Source organism: Tachyglossus aculeatus, chromosome 5, assembly GCF_015852505.1.
Source record: "Tachyglossus aculeatus isolate mTacAcu1 chromosome 5, mTacAcu1.pri, whole genome shotgun sequence".
Classification (NCBI taxonomy): domain Eukaryota; kingdom Metazoa; phylum Chordata; class Mammalia; order Monotremata; family Tachyglossidae; genus Tachyglossus; species Tachyglossus aculeatus.
In genome coordinates this window covers 90,096,547-90,115,871 of record NC_052070.1, presented here as the reverse complement: position 1 = coordinate 90,115,871, position 19,325 = coordinate 90,096,547, and the positions used below count along the sequence as shown (strand labels likewise).

General features: G+C 40.9%; 1 protein-coding gene across 1 annotated transcript in view; it reads right to left on the bottom strand.

Moving 5' to 3' along the window:
• The window catches only part of CERS3 (ceramide synthase 3), an 88,778-nt gene that overhangs the window by 46,098 nt on the left and 23,355 nt on the right, over positions 1-19,325 (bottom strand). The window contains exons 4-9 of the mRNA XM_038747148.1: positions 17,512-17,630; positions 13,605-13,662; positions 13,045-13,095; positions 12,586-12,678; positions 10,882-11,010; positions 4,490-4,596 (exon numbers count right to left, since the gene is read on the bottom strand). Coding sequence (XP_038603076.1) covers positions 4,490-4,596; positions 10,882-11,010; positions 12,586-12,678; positions 13,045-13,095; positions 13,605-13,662; positions 17,512-17,630 — 557 coding nt within the window. The remainder of the gene's footprint in view (positions 1-4,489; positions 4,597-10,881; positions 11,011-12,585; positions 12,679-13,044; positions 13,096-13,604; positions 13,663-17,511; positions 17,631-19,325) is intronic.

The following is a 19,325-nucleotide window of genomic DNA, read 5'->3' as shown; positions in this document are numbered from 1 at the left end:
AGAGTGAATTCATTCCTCAGTGCACAGCACCCAAACCTGATGTACCATATACCCCTAGAATATACTCTATCTTCTCATAAATACTTAAATACCTGCAAAAGACAAAGCATTTAATTATTATTATTATTAAGTGCCGTTGAGTGGTTTCTGATTCATAGTGACTCCATGGATATACTTTCTCCAGAACATCCTGTCCTCTGCCATAATCCACAACCTTTCTAATGGTTATTTCCATTCTCATTGTTCTCATCCATCTAGCTGCTGGTCTGCCTCTTCCCTGGACTTTTCCTAGCATTAGTGTCTTCTCCAGAGAATTAGTCCTCCTAATAGCCTGGATAAAAACACTGTCTGTCCAGCCTTCTCATATTCATGCATGCTGTTCTTTATCAGAAAGCTGGGTAATTCCCAGTAGCACCAGGCCAGTGGGTGGAATGTCCAAGGACAGGGGGCTCTGGAAGTGGATGATGCCTTAGGTCACACCTTTAGATGCCAGTACTAGAGGCATAGTAGGAGGTCATGATAGACTACCAATTTTCTCTGGAAAACTGCACTTTAAACTGTGCTGATAAGTTGGAACTTGGATGGCAATCAGCTTCTCTTAACCATTTTAGGAATATTAAAATGTTTCCCAAGACTGCCATCCACCAATTAATATACCTAACGTTTAGTTGGAGAAACAGCGTGGCTCAGTGGAAAGAGCACGGGCTTTGGAGTCAGAGGTCATGGATTCAAATTCCGGCTCCACCACTTGTCAGCTCTGTGACTTTGGTCAAGTTACTTAACTTCTCTGTGCCTCAGTTACCTCATCTGTAAAATGAGGATTAAGACTGTGAGCCCCTTGTGGGAAAACCTGATCACCTTGTAACCTCCCCGGCACTTAGAACAGTGCTTTGCACATAGTAAGTGCTTAATAAATGCTATTATTATTATTATTATTATTAGTTTAATAACAGTTTGGGTCAATACAAAACTGTCATTCTGATAGTATAACCATTCTGTAGCATTATCAGCAAGACTATCCCACCTGAACAACTGAATACCCTGAACCTCCATGACTCTAGCAATACAAAGCAATTAGATTAATCCAACTTGGAAGAAATCCAACTCATGTTGGACAAGAGGCAAAAAAAGCCTTTCCTCCTCTATAAAATGGAAAAAAAATGGGAGAAAAAAAGCATTACTTGCAGTTCACTTGAGATTGATTTGGCCTATAGGGCCTAATTAAGATAAATCTATACATGATACAAATCAGATTCAAAAAAGGAATGAATAGCCTTCATGAGACCAAGATGGGTTCTCCTATTCCTTTCTCTGGCCTCCAAGTTAGCACCCCGTGTTCCTTATCTGCCAAGAGCCCTGGGTATCCATTCTTACTACTGGGGCCAAAAACATCCAAACTGAAAACATGGTCAAAGGCAGCCAATGCAAAGGTCAAAATCATATGAAACGCCTATTATCTCTAATAGCCCTGGAAGAGTTCTTTGCAAGTCCTAAGACAGTCTTTCACTATCAATCATATTTATTGAGCAGTTACTGTATGCAAAGCATTGTACAAAGTGCTTAGGGGAGTTCGATTGTCTCAAGTCTTCAAGCCCCATTTAATCTCCATTCCCAAGCAACCTACCCTTGAAGCACAAATTGATGCCCTTAACACTACCCTCTCTACTGAACTCAACTCACTCATTCTAGCCCTTCAGTGATCTTCTACTGCTAACCCACAGGCTTGGATTACCTCCACGGCATACTTCCTTTGTACTAGATGTGGAGCACTGCTGGCAGAAATCCAGATATCAAGGAGACCTTGTCCATCAACTTCATCCTTGCTAGCTTTAACTCTGTCCTTTCCTCCGCCTGACATTATTTCTCCATCCTTATTGACGTGTATGTCCATTTCCCTAGCCCACTGTTTCAGACATTTAATTCTCTCCTCAAATCCCGAGATCCCCACCCACCCGCACCTCTTGCCCTTACCATCCTAGTCAAGTACTTTATTAAGAAATGTGAAACCATCAAGCGTGATCTCTCTAAAATCTCTCCTGCTCCTCTCCAGTCCTTCCCTCCTTTGCCCCTACTTTGATTCTTCCTCCTTTCCCAGCAGGATCTCAAGAAGAGATCTCCCACCTCATCTCAAAATCCGGCCCCTCCACCTGCACTTTCAACCCCATCCCATCACACCTCATCAAAATACTTGTCCCCTCTCTTCCTCCCTCCCTAATGTCCGTCTTCAACTTTTCATTCCCCAGTGGCTTATTCACTGCTTACAAACATGCTATTTCTAAAAAAAACCCTTCCCTTGTTGCCACAACTCTCTCTAATTATCACCCCATCTCCCTCATACCACTTCTCTTCAAACTCCTTGAACGAGTTATCTACAATTGAGAAGCAGTGTGGCTTAGTGGAAAGAGCACAGGCTTGGGAGTCAGAGGTCGTGAGTTTTAATTCCGACTCTGCTACTTGTCAGTTGTGTGACCTTGGGCATGTCACTTAAACTTCCTCTGTGCCCTTAGTTACCCTCATCTGTAAAATGGAGATTGAAGATGTGAACCCCTACATGGGACAACCCTGATTACCTTGTACTCTACCCCAGTGCGTTTAGAACAGTGCTTGGCACATAGTAAGCGCTTAACAATTACCAACATTATTACTATTATTATTACACCTGCTGCCTTCACTTCCTCACCATCAATTATCTCCTTGAGCTCCTTCAGTCTGGCTTCCGCTCCATTCACTCCACTGAAATTGCATCTCAGAGGTCACCAATGATCTCCTTCTTGCCAAATCCAAAGGTTTCTACTCCATTCTAATCCTCCTCAACTTCTCAGCTGCCTTCAACACTGTCAACCACAAACACAGTCAACCACACCTTTCTCCTGGAAACATTACCCAACCTTGGCTTCACTGACACTGTCCTCTTTTGGTTCTTTCCTCCTATCTATCTGGATGCTCATTCTCAATCTCTTTGTCAGATTCCTAACACCTCGCCATCAGTCTCTCAGTTCTGGGTTCGCTTCTATTCTCTATCTACACCCACTCCCTTGGAAAACTCATTCGCTCCCATGACTTCAACTACCATCTCTATGTAGATGAATCCTAAATTTCCATCTCCATCTCGGATCTTTCTCCTTCTCTACAGTCTCGGGTTTCATCCTGACTCTAGATCACCTCTACTTGGATGTCCCACCGACAACTGACACTTGACATGTCCAAAACAGAATTTCTCATCTCCCTATCCTTCCCTCCTGCAGACTTTCCCTTCAGTGTAGATAGCACCACCATCCTCCCTCTCTCACAAGGCATTAACCTTGAGAAATCCTTTTCATTCAAACCACATGTTCACCACAACCTGTCAGTTCTACCTTCACATCATTGCTAAAATTTTCCCTTTTCTTTCCATCCCAAACTGCTACCCACACTGATCCAAGCACCTAGCCTACCCCACCTTCATTACTGCATCGGCCTCCTCACTCACACCTCCCTGAGTCTTCCCATTTCACTCTGCTCCCCGGATCATTTTTCTAGAACCAAACATTCAGCCCATATTTTCCCACTCCTCAGAACCTCCAGCGGTTGCCAGCCACCTCTGAATCAGCAGAAAAACTCCTTATATTGGCTCTTAGAGTAATCACCCTTGCCTCCTCCTACCACCGCCTTCACACTGATTTCCAGCTACAACAGTGAGTGCTGACTTCATTCTCTAACTCTAACCAATCACTGTACCTCATTTTTGTCTCTTTCTCATTGCTGACCTCTCACCCATCTCTTGCGCCTCTGTCTGGAACTTCCTCCTCCCTTTATAGCCAAACAGAACATCACTTTCCCTACCTTCAAATCTTACTAAAATCATATGTCCTCCCTGACTAAGCTCATTTCCTCAATTCCCTTACCCTTCTGCATCCTCTTTCACTTGGATTTGTACCCCCTATTTACCCCACTCTCAGCCCCCAGAGCACTATGTACATATCCATAATTTATTTATATTAAATGTCTGTCTCCCCCTCTAGATTGTAAGTTCCTTGTAGACAGAGAATGTGTCTACCAACTCTGTTATACTGTACTCCCCCAAGCATTTAGTGCAGTGCTCTGCTCACAGTAAGTGTTCAATAAATGTGATTAATTGATTAATATTAATCCCAACAGAGATAGCAGACACATTCTGCTGCACACACTCAATAGCTTAGCACACTCAGCATCCTGGGTATTTTGGTGTATGGGTGGCAGTTTTTGGATGTATTTTGAAATGTCTTCTCCATATTCTCCATCCAATTAGACATTTATTTTTCATCTATTTTACTCCAATAGCTGGGGATTAATATACAGGAGAAGAAAGGGGGAAAAGGCCAAATGTTCTGTTATATACATTGGGCTCCAGTCAAGTTAAGCCGGAGGACATAATGCAGTTCACCTAACCCTTAGACTATGTACTTTTTTCTACCATACAGGGAAGCATAATGGTAAATCAGTTACACCGGGTGATGTCTTGTCTACTTACCAAAATGGGAAAATGACAAGACGGCTGATAAAGAATACGATGGTAAAGATGACGAACAGAACGTTGCAAGTTTGTTTCCATCCAGCATAAGAAAATATTTTGGCTGACTGAAAGCAAAACAAAGAAAACACATTCAGAGAGATTTCAAAGATCACGATCTGGCTTGCTATCTTTCAAGAACATTGGTGGAAGTGATTTGGCAAAGGAGACACAGCAACCACTTCTCACCAAGTTATTTCACCTTCCATTTTACAGAGAGGAAAACTGAAGCCACGGGAGGCAAGAGAAGCATGATTCAGAGTGGCAAAGATGCAGAACTGAGATTAATCTATGATCCTGGTTCCTCAGGAAGGCACAGATGCAATCTGCATGCACTTCAGCCTTTGATTCAGTCTCCTGGGAAGATATAGGCCAGATTAGAATTTGTCCAATGGGGGCTGTGACCTCATTGGTCAGGTCACAGGAACTGGATCAGTGGAAGTCCTCCCTTTAAACCCTTCAACAGTTTCGGTCCTGCCCTCTTCAATTCCTAGCCCCCTCTTTCTCTTTCTTAAGCCCTACCTCCTCCCACATTATCACTTTTGTTTTCAGCTCACCCCTCCCTGTCCATATCTCATTTTCCACACACACCCCTACCTTTCATCCCAGCTCTTAGAACAGTGCTTTGCACATAGCAAGCGTTTAATAAATGCCATTATCATCATTATTATTATTATCCTCTCTCTTCCCCTGAATCTAGTACCACCCTAGATACTCAGATTAATAACTCAGTCATTTCTAAAATGGATTAAAGGATGCTTCTTTCTGCTCTGCTTTCCTCCTTCTCAGCACTGAATGCCATTCAGACTGCTATGGCGGGAAAGCAAGATGTAAGGAGAGTTAGGGGGATCTAAAAAATTTGGTAACCGCCGAGGTAAAAAGATGAAAAATTGGCTGTGGGGACTCACTTTAAAGATGGTTATCAGTGTCTCAGCAGCAACTGGAAAACAATTCCAGTGGTATCCCTCAAGTGGTGTCTTGGGATCACGAATTTTACTCAGTATCATTGATATAGGTAAAAGGAGTTGAAAACCTGCTCTATCACTTGCAAGTACTATTTTAAATTAGGCAGGGTTCCTTGGAAGGAAGGAAGATTGTTTATAATGTTAGTCCCTGAAAAAATTGTCACAAAACAACAATGGACATTTAGTGGGGACAAGAATATGGGGAAAGGTACAGTCCCTGGATAACTGGTAAATGCTGGATTAGCCCAAGTAGAAAAAACAAATTTAGAAATCACAGAAGACCAGGACCTGGAATCAGTCAACAAGACAGTGTTGCAATTTTACAGTGAACAGGAACATGGGATATAATAACAGGGGCATGCAAGAGTAACTAGAATTTTACATTCAGGACCTCAGATCTTTGGAAACATTAATCAACTGCAAGAACAAGGATTACTTTTTCTGTTTTACTGATGGGGAAAGAAAAAAAAAGGTTACTTGCCAGAGGTCGTTCTGGGAGTCAGTGACCAAGGAGGGATAAAATTCAGGAAAGCAGGACTCAAAGTCTCGGTTCTAACCCTTCATTTTTCATCATGCACTTGACCCGACTACATGAAGCAGATGGCCTCTGTGACCCAAAACTCCCTGAAATAAGTCTAACATTAAATGGCCACATTAACATAAGCAAGAATAGCTCCAGGCAGACGAGACTAGTATTTTTTGAGTCTTGTTCCATTCAAAACCCATAAGGAAACGCTGATGCTCATAAATTTGTCTTATTCTTTATTTTCTCCTTGCCCTAAGTCTGATTCCTTACCCTGCTGGTTCCCCTAGGTGCCTCAGGACAATTCTCTGAAAACATGCAGGTTTACCACAAGGAAAGGAGGGAGTTCAGGAGTACCAACACCTTAGGGAACAACTGTAAATGAATTAGCCTCCTGGGGAATGAGGGGCCCAACAAAAGTATAATTTAAAATTAAAGAACTGTCACCTGGTTAAAACTTTTTAATAATAAAGGTACTTGTTAAGCACTTACTTTGTGCCAAGTACTGTTCTAAGAGCTGGGGTAGATACAAATTAATCAGCTTGGACACAGTCCCTGTCCCACATGGGACTCACACCCTTAATCCCCATTTTACAGAGGAGGTAGCTGAGGCACAGAGAAGTTAAGTGACTTGCCCAAGGGCACACAGCAAACAAGTGCCAGAGCTGGTATTAGAATCTGGGTCCTTCTGACTTCAGGCCCATGCTCTATCCACTCAGACACGCTTCTCTTGTTTTCCCATGCTGAACTGCCACAAAAACAAACTGGTAGCAAATACCCCATCATGAGCAGGCTAATAAGGCAGTTCCTGGCAGGATCATAAACAGATGTGGATTCTGTAAGGTTTTGGTTTTTTTTGACCTGACATTAGGTATGTGCTGAGCCGACATGGCCAATAAGCTAAGACAGTGAAAATCTGGCAAGGGAGAGAGAGGCTAGGAGTATGGATGTAATAAAGTAACAAATAATTCTAAATCAGGCCTGATGAGGCTTCATTCATCAGATAGCGTTACATAGATATTATGGGTTCCGATTACAATCCTGCTGCACTCGTAGGGAAACACATGGGAGATCTGGCACATTGCTTCAGTTTTTAAAGCCTCTTGCTGCTCTGAGCCACACTCTGTAACTCTGAACTGCTTAAACGGGCTTTGCATGCCAAATTGAGTTTCCACATAATTTAGGAACACTACTGTTTACATAGTTGGTTATAAAGAGATATTATTATTAATCCTAAAATAACCTCAGTTGACTGACCAGAACATGATGTATTCCAATAAAGAGAATTTGTTCTGTACCAACAAATATCCAATTTTTAAACCACAAAGACCAATTTGAATATAAAGTGGTCAGGCTGAATTCTTACTTATTGCACTGTTAAGCGTGACTTCAGTTTGAACCAAACCGCCGGGGTTATGTGGTGTTAAAAAACAGTGTCAAGAAATATTTACTAAAAATGATTTTCTCTCTTGTAATCTCCAACATATATGTTCACCGTGAGAAATAGTCTCAACAGAGAAAACCTAATAGTATAGAAAAAAATCAATTTCAATTCTGTTCCTTTGTGCTTGGTGGTTACGTCGGGTGGGATGAACTATCCCCCTTCTGCCCTAGTGCTTTTCAGAGCTTTCTCGGGAGGCCTGTGGCTCAGTCATCACAAGAAGCATATTTCAGGTCAGGTGAGCCCAACCCCCAGATCCATTCTGCTGTTGCCCAGACCTGAAGTTTACAGCCTGAGGTGGGGCATTCCAGAGCCAATGGGGGCAGGTAGCCAAGGCAGAAAACCTGGCCCAGACTGTGCATCTCTCCAGCAGGAAACGAGCCCAGGCTAGAGCGATGTTATGGTGATGAGGGCATTGTCAATCAATCAATCAATCGTATTTATTGAGCGCTTACTGTGTGCAGAGCACTGTACTAAGCGCTTGGGAAGTACAAGTTGTCCTGTGGACAGTCCCCCATGACCACCTTCCCGGGTAGGGCTGCCCCTCAGCAGAAATGCTTGCGAGGGTGACAGTGGTCGGTGGCTCCAGGGCTGGGAGGAGTCCATTCATTCGTTCAGTTGTATTGATTGAGCTCCTTCTGTGTGCAGAGCATTGTACTAAGCATTTGGAAGAGTACAATATAACAATAAATGCATATATTCTCTGCCCACAATGAGCTTATAGTCTAGAGTCTACAATCTAATTGAATCGCTACCTATTCATAATAATAATAATAATAATAATAATAATGGTATTTGTTAAGCACTTACTATGTGTCAAGCACTATTCTAAGCACTGGGGGGGGGGGGGATACAAGGTAATCAGGTTGTCCCCACGTGGGGCTCAGTGGAAAGAGCAAGGCTGGGAGTCAGGGTCATGGGTTCTAATCCTGCCTCTGCCACTTGTCAGCTGTGTGACTTTTGGCAAGTTCCTTAACTTCTATGTGCCAAAGTTACCTCATCTGTATAATGGGGTTAAGACTGTGTGTCCCATGTGGGACAACCTGATGATCCTGTATCTCCCCCCCAGTGCTATAGAAACAGTGCTTGACAACATAGTAAGTGCTTAAACAAATGCCCATTATTATTTGTATTATTATTAATCTCAATTTTACAGATGAGGGAACTGAGGCACAGAGAAGTTAAGTGACTTGCCCAAAGTCACACAGATGACAATTGTGCACAGATGGGTTTAGAACCCATGACCATTCATTCATTTAACTGTATTTACTGAGCACTTACTGTCTATAGAGCACTGTACTCAAGTCCTTGGGAGAGTACAATACAGTAATACACAGTCACATTCCCCTGCCCACATTGGGCTTACAGTTAGAGATGGGCATTTCTAGCCTGAAAGAGCATATTACAAATTCTCCTCTCCAATTACTTAAACCAGTTCAGCAACTACTGCAGTCTTCCGGGCAACTGGGGGCCCAACTTGGCCTGGGGCCCAAAGCAATAGTTCCTCTTGGCCATCCTTCCTCAGACCTGGCATCAGATTTGTTGAGGCGTCCCCACATTATGTATGATTTTTTTTGTACTTTGTTAACTCTTACTATGTGTCAAGCACTGTTCTAAGTGTGGGGTTAGATACAGGTTAATCATGTCAGACACAGTCCCCATCCCACATGGAGGGAGAAAAGGTATCAAATCCCCATTTTGCAGTTGAGGAAAATGAGGCCCAGAGAAGTTCAGTGACTTGCCTCTGGGTCACAAATGGCAAGTGGAAAGAGCCCGGGATCAGAATCCAGGTCCTCTGGTTTCCAGGCCTGCGTTTTATCCCACTAGGCCACATTGCTTCATATATTTTTTGCCACAATGGTACCTTAGAAGGATTTGTAGCTCGGATGGAAGCTGAAGAATCTAGAGTTCAAGTTGGTAAAAATCTTTAATTCATTTGGAGTTTCCTAAATTCTGAAATGAATTTCGATTCTTTGGAGACTCTAACAAAAATCTCAGCATTTGAGCTTTTTTTTTCCCTTCCTGAATGCAGGTGAATAAAGTTCAGATACCTCCTTAAATTGACGAAGATGAAAGTTACACTTTCAGTACTCAATAAATGTCAACAGTCAACCCACTGATTCAGAAAACACTAGAGAAAGATAAAATAAATGAGATGGATTTTTAAGTGTCTCCTGCCCCTGACATATCAACAGCTTTCACAGCCCTCTGGCTCTGTCCCCTCAATGATCAAACATTATTGAGGAATATTATTCCTCCTCTTCTTCCCACATCCTCCATCTTCCATTCAACTCTGGCAACCCAGAAATTCCCAACTCCTCACTAATCAGCTTTAAATGTAATCTTAGTGTTGTAGGAGCAAAGCATATGTTTTGTTTCCTTGCTTTGCACTATCTTTTCCTGCCGAAACAGAAAATCAACATAACATCAAAAACCAAAACAGTTGGCAATATGGATGAAAAACCCCTGGAATAGGCTACAGGGGATTGTACTGTGTCTCCATCCCTGGAAATAAGTTCCAAGGGTATAAGCTTCTGTCTTGGAGGTAGGGGGATTACCACAAGGCCTCTCAAGGTTCCTTCTAGATCTATGATTCTTGGAAAGACAGAATCATTGGAAGACCACAGGAAACAGCAGAAAAACTAGTACTAGAAAATGAAGGGATACAATTGACGTAAATCAAAAGGAAAATGATACACTCAGTCTTGCCATAATGTGTGCTTTCGATATGCATTTTACCTAGAACCCGATTAGGAAATTTGGAAACATTCTTCCAACAGCACAGGCCTATCTGAGTTTGGCACACTGTGCCAATGAGGAAATTACTTATGTACATGTGTTTGGCACTGAATGGATGAATGAATGGAGTACTACAATACAGATTTTCCTTGATACTGCAGAGCAAAATTACAACCCTTGTGCTTAGGAAAACCAGGTGCACAAAGGGCAGCTAAAAAAGAATGACCATATACAGGGAGTGGATTTAGGAAGAAAATGATGCCAGGGAAAGGAAACCAGCCAGAAGCTAAGAGGATACCCAGGCAGAAAGGCAGAGAAAGGTAAATAGGAAAGCAGCATTAGTACTGGACTCCAGGAGCCTGGGCAGCAGTGGCCAAATATATAATTAGCTCATTCACAAAGGCATCTGCAAGACCAGTAGGACTTGGTGTTCTGCCTCCCCACACTACAGCCAAGTCAGGGTTGGGTAGGTAGAGAGGAGGCAGAGGAGAAAGGGAAGTTGGAAACATTACTCTTTTTATTGTTATACTGCACTCTCCCAAGCTCTTAGAACAGTGCTTTGTAAACAGTCAGTGCTCACTAAATACAATTGAATGAATGAAGGAATGAATACTCAATGGTTCCCGAAGTTACCCTCCAAGTGAAGGAAACCCGGAGGCCTGGATGGACAAACTGGAGGCTTTACCTCGAGCCATATGTCAGCCACATCATGAACGATCATCACAAGTGTACCACTCCGAACGTAATTAGCACACCAAGAGAAGCTCATCAAACTAATTGCAGCCAGATGATGGATGATGTTGGCTAGGAAGTCCTAAAAAGAGACAATAAATATGTTTTGAAACTGTTAGGCAAGTTATTCCCTACTTAGTGTATAACCTGCTCATTAACTATTGAAAATGATGTCCAATTCCTGAGGGCTTCAGCACTACATAATAATAATAATGTTGGTATTTGTTAAGTGCTTACTACGTGCCATGCTGTGCATTGTTTAAACACGAAATATTCTAACCATACTAGATTTTGCCATAATGCATTTTGATACTATGTGTTTTGGCTAGAATGCAGTTAGGGAATTAGGGAACGTTCTTTTGGCAATGCAAGCTTGTTTGGGCTCTCAGCTTGCCACTTTACTGAAGAAACTGCTTGTGAGCATTCACATGGGGTGGGAATGAGCAGGTGCTTTAGTGTAAGTCTTCCTTAATATGAGGTTTGCACATTATAGAACTGGATGAATCTAAACAAAACAAAACCAAAAAAGCTCTACAAAATGCCCAGAAAAAGGGGCAGTCTGACAATACTTGTCCATCAGAATATCCCTGTTGCCACCTATAAAAATCATTTTCCTTTGCTTCTAATCCATAAGAAAATGACTCCCACATTTAGTGAACATTTTTAATACACACTTAGCCTATATGGAAAGTTGTTTTCAGGTGATGGTGACTGGAGAGCAGGATAAAGGTAATCCTAAACTAATTTTGAGATACATCGGAGATAAAGGCATTATGCCTTGGATAGTTTCAGGATCCTAAGCTATTTAAGCAGCCCACAAGCTTTCTTCTAAAATTGCCAGACTGTTCTGGATGTCCCCTCCAGTGAGGCTAAGTGCAGAGACTTGGAACATTGCCCACTAAAACAGGCACAAGACAGCTGAGCTTCCTGATGTTTAACTGATCCTTGTTGGCTGGGAATCGAGTTCCCACACTGGGTACACAATCTATATGATCTAAAAGATGTAGTGCACACCATTCAGCCTGAGAGTGTACCCCAACCTAATAAACTCAATATCTTAACTACATGCACAAATAAGGAAGAAAGGGCATGTTTTGGTGGATAAAACACCTGGAGTCTCCAGCACTGTGTAAACCAAAGTAATTTAACCAGTCCAGGGTTCTGTTTCTTCTTTGGGAAAAACAGGACACATGCCACTTTACTCCCTCGCATTGGACCTTTCCTGAATTAATGAGAGTGCTTGGGAAAACTTTCAACTCTTCAGTCTTCAGCTCTTAGAGATAATCACTACATAATTACAAAGGGTACTATTAGCAGTGTAAGGGTGTGGTTACCCTGTAAAAGTTCCTGGCACTTTTCTTTTTAAACCTCAAGAATTGGTACATTAAATGCTCTAAGCACGTGATTGAACCTACCCAAAGAGGATATTACATGAATCTGAGGACAATGTTTTGAAATGAAGAGTTCCAAAACCAATGTTGTTGCAAATATTTACAAAGGCCTAAAAGTCAACTCTGGACCACTCTATAAAATGCTAACTTCATTCAGAGAAGCTAGATAAAAGAAAAATTAAATTGTACACACTTAAAACTGTAGGTTACAATGTGAGAATTTTGAGGATGTTGGTAGTCAAGCCAGCTTTACAAAGAATACTTGCCTTTCTTCTGACATCTGAACCAAGGCTAAATAGTAGCGACCAATAAAAACTCATCTCTAAAACGTAGTACCAATATTGGGATGGCAGCAACGGCTAAGAAAAAAAAAAATCATTACTTTTCATGCCATAAACTAAGTGCCCTGCAGTATTCCAGATATCTCATTTCTGGAATGAATCATGCTGCTTACAGGTAGATTGCTGTGTATATATAACAAGAACATATTAGCAAAATAACATTTCAAGAAAATATTAACTTTGATAGTTTAACAACTGTTAACTTGGAAATAATTCTGTAATTCAATTACATGGGGATGGCCTGAAAATTTTGCTCGGTAATTACCACTGCTTCATTTTTCCTAAACTAGGCTTTTTCAGAATCCAGGGACTTACCATTTAATTAGGCTCATTTTCTGGCTTACTGAAAAAGTAAAGACACAAGCTATTGAATGAGGTGCTCACCTGCTTTGGATAGCCGACCCAAACTTCCCATAGATCATAAACCCAAGGTTTCTAAAGACATAAAAAAAGATTATATCATACTAGGTTAGCCAGATTCAAATGGAATTGCCAAAGATGATAGTATATCATTAGTAGATTAGTAGATCATCAAGATGTATTGTTCAATGTGCTTTAGCAATGATCTATATTTATATTTGTGCATCTTCTCAAGGAAAACCTCTGCAATCAATTAATCAATCTCATTGATTCATTACCCTAAAACAAACTTGGGACAACTATATTTAGGATATATGATGACAAGTCTTTCAAACAACATTTAAAATCACATCTGCAGCATAAAGATGAAGTTAATTTTTAAGTACAGAATGTATTTCTAACATGATTAGCAAGCTTTTTATAAGCCAAAAATAGCTTACTTCAAAATACCCACAAAAATAACTTTTTTAAAGTACATATTTCATTGAAACTACTAGAACACTTAACAGTGACTGTTCATTTTGATTCATAAATAGCACCAATTTTATTAAGAAAATGACCTAGAGTCCAAAAAATCAACTTACATCATATAGGAAGCCAATTCCAGCAATTGTCATGACTGAGTAAAATGTAAATCGCCAACTGCCAAAATAATAGAAGAAAGTCACTATAACCCTGCAGTTTTATCTTAGTGAATATCTTCACTATACATTTTGGTGTGAATGCTGTTAGGAAATTAGGAAATGTTTGTCCAGCAATGCAGGCTTGTATGGATACAACACGTCATGGTGTGGGAAGAAATGGTTTATACATACAGCATCAGACAGGTAAGTAATACAAGGATAGTTTTCCTTAATGTAGAGTCTGCAGGAATGTGACCTCTGCACTGTAACAGAATTGGGTATATTCTTTCATTAAAGATGATTACTTTATGAGGGAATTAAGTTTAAAAAAGCATTAAATCAGATAAATTCAAATGCCCTGCACAGGTTTTCTATCCATTCAATTATTTGTGTTGTATTGTCTTCTCAAAGAGTTGTGTGCCTGTATTAGATAATTTTCCTCAATGGAAACTCTAGGTTTCCTAATTATACCTAAAGAAAAGTTATAGACTTCCTTCATGGTCTATTTCTATGAGGAACAAAAGGGATCAATCATTCAGATTGTAAAACGAAGAAAAGGGCTGGGAGGAAGCTGTATGAACCTTTGCTAATGAAATCCAAAACCTGTCTCAACTTGCCTGATTTTCAGATTTCGCGGGCAAGTAAGCTGAGTGTTATAGAAATATTTTCCTAAATGCTTTGGATCATCGCTACCTTACATAGGCAGCAAAAGGAAAAGGTGATGAGAAATATTGTCCCCAAACCAGTGGGATTCATTTAAGTCAAAATTGCCGTTTAATCTCCACTTGTTTGCCTAAAAAGTGCGTGCTTCTTATTTTCCCCAGTGCTGCTCTCTATATAGATAACTTTAAAACTGTGTGGTTACTGTGGACCTCTAAACTATTTATGCCAAGAATTGTTCATTTTAAATAAATTGGCAAACCAGATATGATTTTTAAGACAAATTTTGGGTTTGAAATTGGGAATGAGGTGGAGGATGACAGATGGAGCACTTTATTGGTCTTGGCATTGGCCAAAGCTCATCTGACCTGACAGCACTGAAGAATTCCTGATGGATGCAGGGTGGCACTGTCACCATTCAACAAGACGCCACCTTGACACCAGCTTAAACTGGGACCCACATGAGTGATTTCCATACTACCTGCAATTATGAGAGGACGGTCTAACTGCCTCATGGCAAGATTCCCTTGGGCAGATTAATAGGATGAAAATGCTATCCATTGTTTTTGGCTCTGACATGGGAGAGCATTCTCTTCCTTTCTACCCAAACATCTATATTTCCTTAATGATCGATGCCCTGGAATGTCCCTCCCCCACCACCCAGGCCCAGTACCGGCCCAAGGCAGTGCCCCAAAAACTTCTGACTCATCCATCCCACAATCATAGGTTCCATGGGTGTGTGGGTTTGTACATTGCTGAACCATACAGTCACTGGAAAGGAACTGGTTGCAGTAGTTTGCTCAAAGCAATGGACTACATGTTTATCATGCGTAACTCTTGAGAATTTCTTCACTATGTGAGTTTCATGATCATTATTATCATTTAACAAGGGCACTAGGTGCTGTTTAGAGCCTACAGGCGCTACCCAGTGGGTTTATAAAAGATGTAGATCTTTGCTATAAAGAATGTCAAGGGTGGCAGTTGAGAGAAGTTGCATTTCAGGGCAGGCCCTTGAGAGAAACGGAGAAGCTTCACCTCGCTATGCATTTTGTGGGATAATCTGGAGGCACTGGAGTCCCGACAGAATGCAAAGGAGTGTGGGCAGGCATATCAAGTGAGAAAAAGCTAAGGATGAACAAAGATCATAACTACAGCAGGTTGCTTGGTTTTTAAAGCAAAAGAGTATTGCTAACATTTCTAGTGGGTTGAGAAGTGACAGCAGATATCGAGTTTAGGAATTTTCACAAAAATATTCACTCCAAAAACTAGCCTGTGTCACAGTCAGTATTAATAATATCCTCCTGGTTGCTAGAGAACTGAAGGGAACAGTTAAAGTGGATCAGCACGAGAATTCTTTCTTCAGCCACCCTGCTGACTACAGTGTGTTCCTTTTTGGCAACTAAAAATCTTCTAAATCAAAGTTGTACTGTCTTCAACTTCAGAATGGAAAGAAGATGGAGGGGAGGCAGAGGTCTTGTCAGGGCACAGTCTAGCTAAGGTCAGAGTGAGATGGGATTGGTAAACTGAGAAGCCATTAGCTCCACATTTTTATGGAATTTGTTATTAATAATGATAATGATAATAATAATAATAATTGTGGTATTTGTTAAGCGCATACAATGTTCCAGGCACTGTACTAAGCACTGAGGTAAATACGAGAAAATCAGTTAGGACATAGTCCATGTCCCACATGGGACTCAGAATCTTAATTCCCATTTTACAGATGAAGTAACTGAGGCACAGAGAAGTTAACTGACTTGCCCAATTCACACAGCTGACAAGTGGTAGAGCAAGGATTAGAAGCCAGGTCCTGCTGACTCCCAGGCCTGTGCTTTACCCACTAGGCCATGCTACTTCATTTGGGATTTTAGGGCCGGACTATTTTTGCCAAAACGTCTTGGGTTTAATGATAATAATAAGTGTGGAATTTATTTGTTAAACGCTTACTATGTGCCAAACACTGTACTAAGCACTGGGATGGACACAAGAAAATTGAGTTGGACAAAGTCCCTGTCCCACGTGGGGCTCACAGACTCAATCCCCATTTTACAGATGAGGTAACTGAGGCACAGAGAAGCAAAGTGACTTGCCCAAGGTCACACGGCAGACAAGTGGCAGGGCCAGTATTAGAACCCATGACCTTCTGACTCCCAGGCCCATGCTTGATCCACTACACTACTTCGGACTCCCCACAGGGACTTTACTAAACAGCAGTGGTCCAGGCCCATATGATCCCAAAACATAAGGCCCCCAGGATGGAATGGGTGGTCTCTAAGGCTGTGGAAAGCAGGTAGATAAAACAACTGATTCAATCTAGCCCAGAACACTCTGGATCACTATAGATTCAAAGTTCCATGATCCAGGCCTCATCTGGGGCCTGAATCCATCTGAATCCATTCTGAATCTAGAATCATCAAGGTCTGCTGCCTTAATGGAACTCCAAGACTGATCCCAACAGGTTCAGATGGAACTGAATCTCTTCTCTGAATTTCCAAGCAGGGAAGTAGTGTTGGTATATTATTTATCCACCTATTTCCTGTCCCTGATAGGGCAATTCAGCCTAACTGATGCCATCTTTCTGAATTGAAGCCAAGGGGAACCATGAAAATAATTATGTCACCTGAGAAAACAAGGAGATGCAATATAATTGTACTTCAGAGTTAAGTCCCAAGACTTGAAAGCTGAAGCCCAAACACAACCTATCATGTCCAAATATCAATGTAAAATTGGGTTGAGCCAATACACAGGGAGGGGGTGGATCTAATCTAGATGAAGACAACAGTTTGTACTTCAAGTGAAGATTTCTTATTTACAGTTTACACTTACAATTGCAAATGAAATATGATCAACATTCTCTTATCTACTTAAGTATAGCCAGAACAGTGCCAAGCACTCCAGGCACTAGAGAAATACCTGGTGACTATCCAGTTTATGCTTTAAGGAGGCTGGGAAAACATGACAGGGCCAAGTCATACAATGATCAATCAATCATATTTATTGAGAGCTTACTGTGTGCAGAGCACTGTACTAAGCGCTTGGGAAGTACAAGTTGGCAACATATAGAGACAGTCCCTACCCAACAGTGGGCTCACAGTCTAAAATGATGGATAGAGTCATAACCTACCCAAGGAAGTGTGAATTCTGGCTGAAATAGTCCTTTGAATTTTCATGGTGCTTTAGATTTGAAAACACTGTGATGATTTCTTACCATGCTTCCTGGAATTTCTTCAGTCTACAAGGCCTCTCAAGATTACGCCGCCTCCTAAACCAATTTTCCACCTGTCGCATGGACCAGTTGCACTTCTTTGCCAAGCCATATAGATCGGTCTGAAACAAATATCAAAAAGAAACTTAGGTGGTGGTAGGGGTATCAGAGAGTCAATAGTACAGTCGTGGACTGAAACTCAGGATTCTAATTCTAAGCTCCTAGTGGATAGGGAATGTGTCAACCTCTTCTACTGTATTGTACTCTCACAAGCTCTTAGTGCAGTGCTCTACACAGAGTTAGTGTTCAATAAATGAGATTGAGTGAAGGCATATGCTCTCTAATATTTCCATCATGGACTCTGGTAAGTAGAAGCCCCACAAACTAAGAATCTTTAACAAAATTCACAAAGTCCTTGAAACTAAAAAAAAAAAGAGGACTTCATCAAAACCAGACATCCAAAAACTTGTACCCACATTTTAATGGTCCATACAATTGAGTTTTCAAAGTTTTTAAATCCATGAAACATACATCCACTAGTCACAGGGCTAGTGCAATTTTTTTTTAGCAATTTACAGTTTTCATGTTCCTGAAAATAGTCTAATGAAAAATAAAGGGCCCATGTCTCGCTACCAAGTGAACACCATTCTTGCTCTGTGTACCACGGGTCTTAGAGATCTCAGGAAATCAACATTTTTTTCCTTTGCCTCCATAAGTCAAAAAAAAAAAATGAGAGTGGAAATTGAAGGAATCGGAAAATTAAACAACATAATTGATATCCTGGAGCTCCCACAGTAACCATAACAATCAATAATAAATCTAGAAATAACCTCTCAACCAGAACAAGTGTTGCCCATCTCAAGTTTTTTCTCTAGTAATTTATCAATATATATTTATTCTACTATTTCCCCTAGGCTTAATCTAGTTTATTGTCTGTTTCCTCCTGTAAACTGTAGGTTCCTTGTAGGCAGGGATCTCATCTACCTACTCTATTGTATTGTATTCTCCCAAGTGCTTAGAACAGGGCTCTGCACACAGTAAGCTCTCAAAAATACCACTGTTGGATTAATTGATTGATTAAACAACTAAAATTTTTCCAACTGTGAAAATCAGCATGACCTCTCATTTTCCTTTTGGAAAAGTGAAGCAATGATTCTTACCATCTGGAGGACCAAGACATAAAAATCTGGAGCAACACGATAGCATCACCCATCATTCTGTTCTACTTACAAATGTGAATACTCGATAAACCAGAGATAAGAGGCTGTAAGGAGAGATCAACACTCTAAACATAAGATCCACTAAGGGTGAATCCTTGTTCCTAAGGCCTTACAGACTGAAGACCTGCTTTCTTAAAGATTTTGTCTTCTTAAAGAAAGCAAGTTACTCTTCTACTTTCACATGCCCTCACTCCAGGCTCAGAGTTGTAAACAGGTTCTCAATATCAAGGAAAGGTATAGTAGCGGGTGACGGGGAGAGCAGAAATCAAACTGCAACAGAATTAACTGCCCAAACCTTTGGCAATGAATATGAATAGCAGGCTGAAATGGATTGGCTGTAGGTGGCAGAGTGGACTTGATTTTTCAGAACATAAGAATATTTTAAACTACTATTACCAAATCTGGCGGAGACATCTTCAGCTCAGCCTTCTGTCTTGAACAGGGGCAACAGAATGCTTGGAAGAAATGTATGATAACTGCCCTCTTTACAAGCTGAGAGGGCATTAGCAGTGGATGGATAACTTGTCTTTAGAGTGTCTTATGTTGTCATATAAATACTTAAGATTTGAAGTATTTGTAATTTATTTATATTAATAT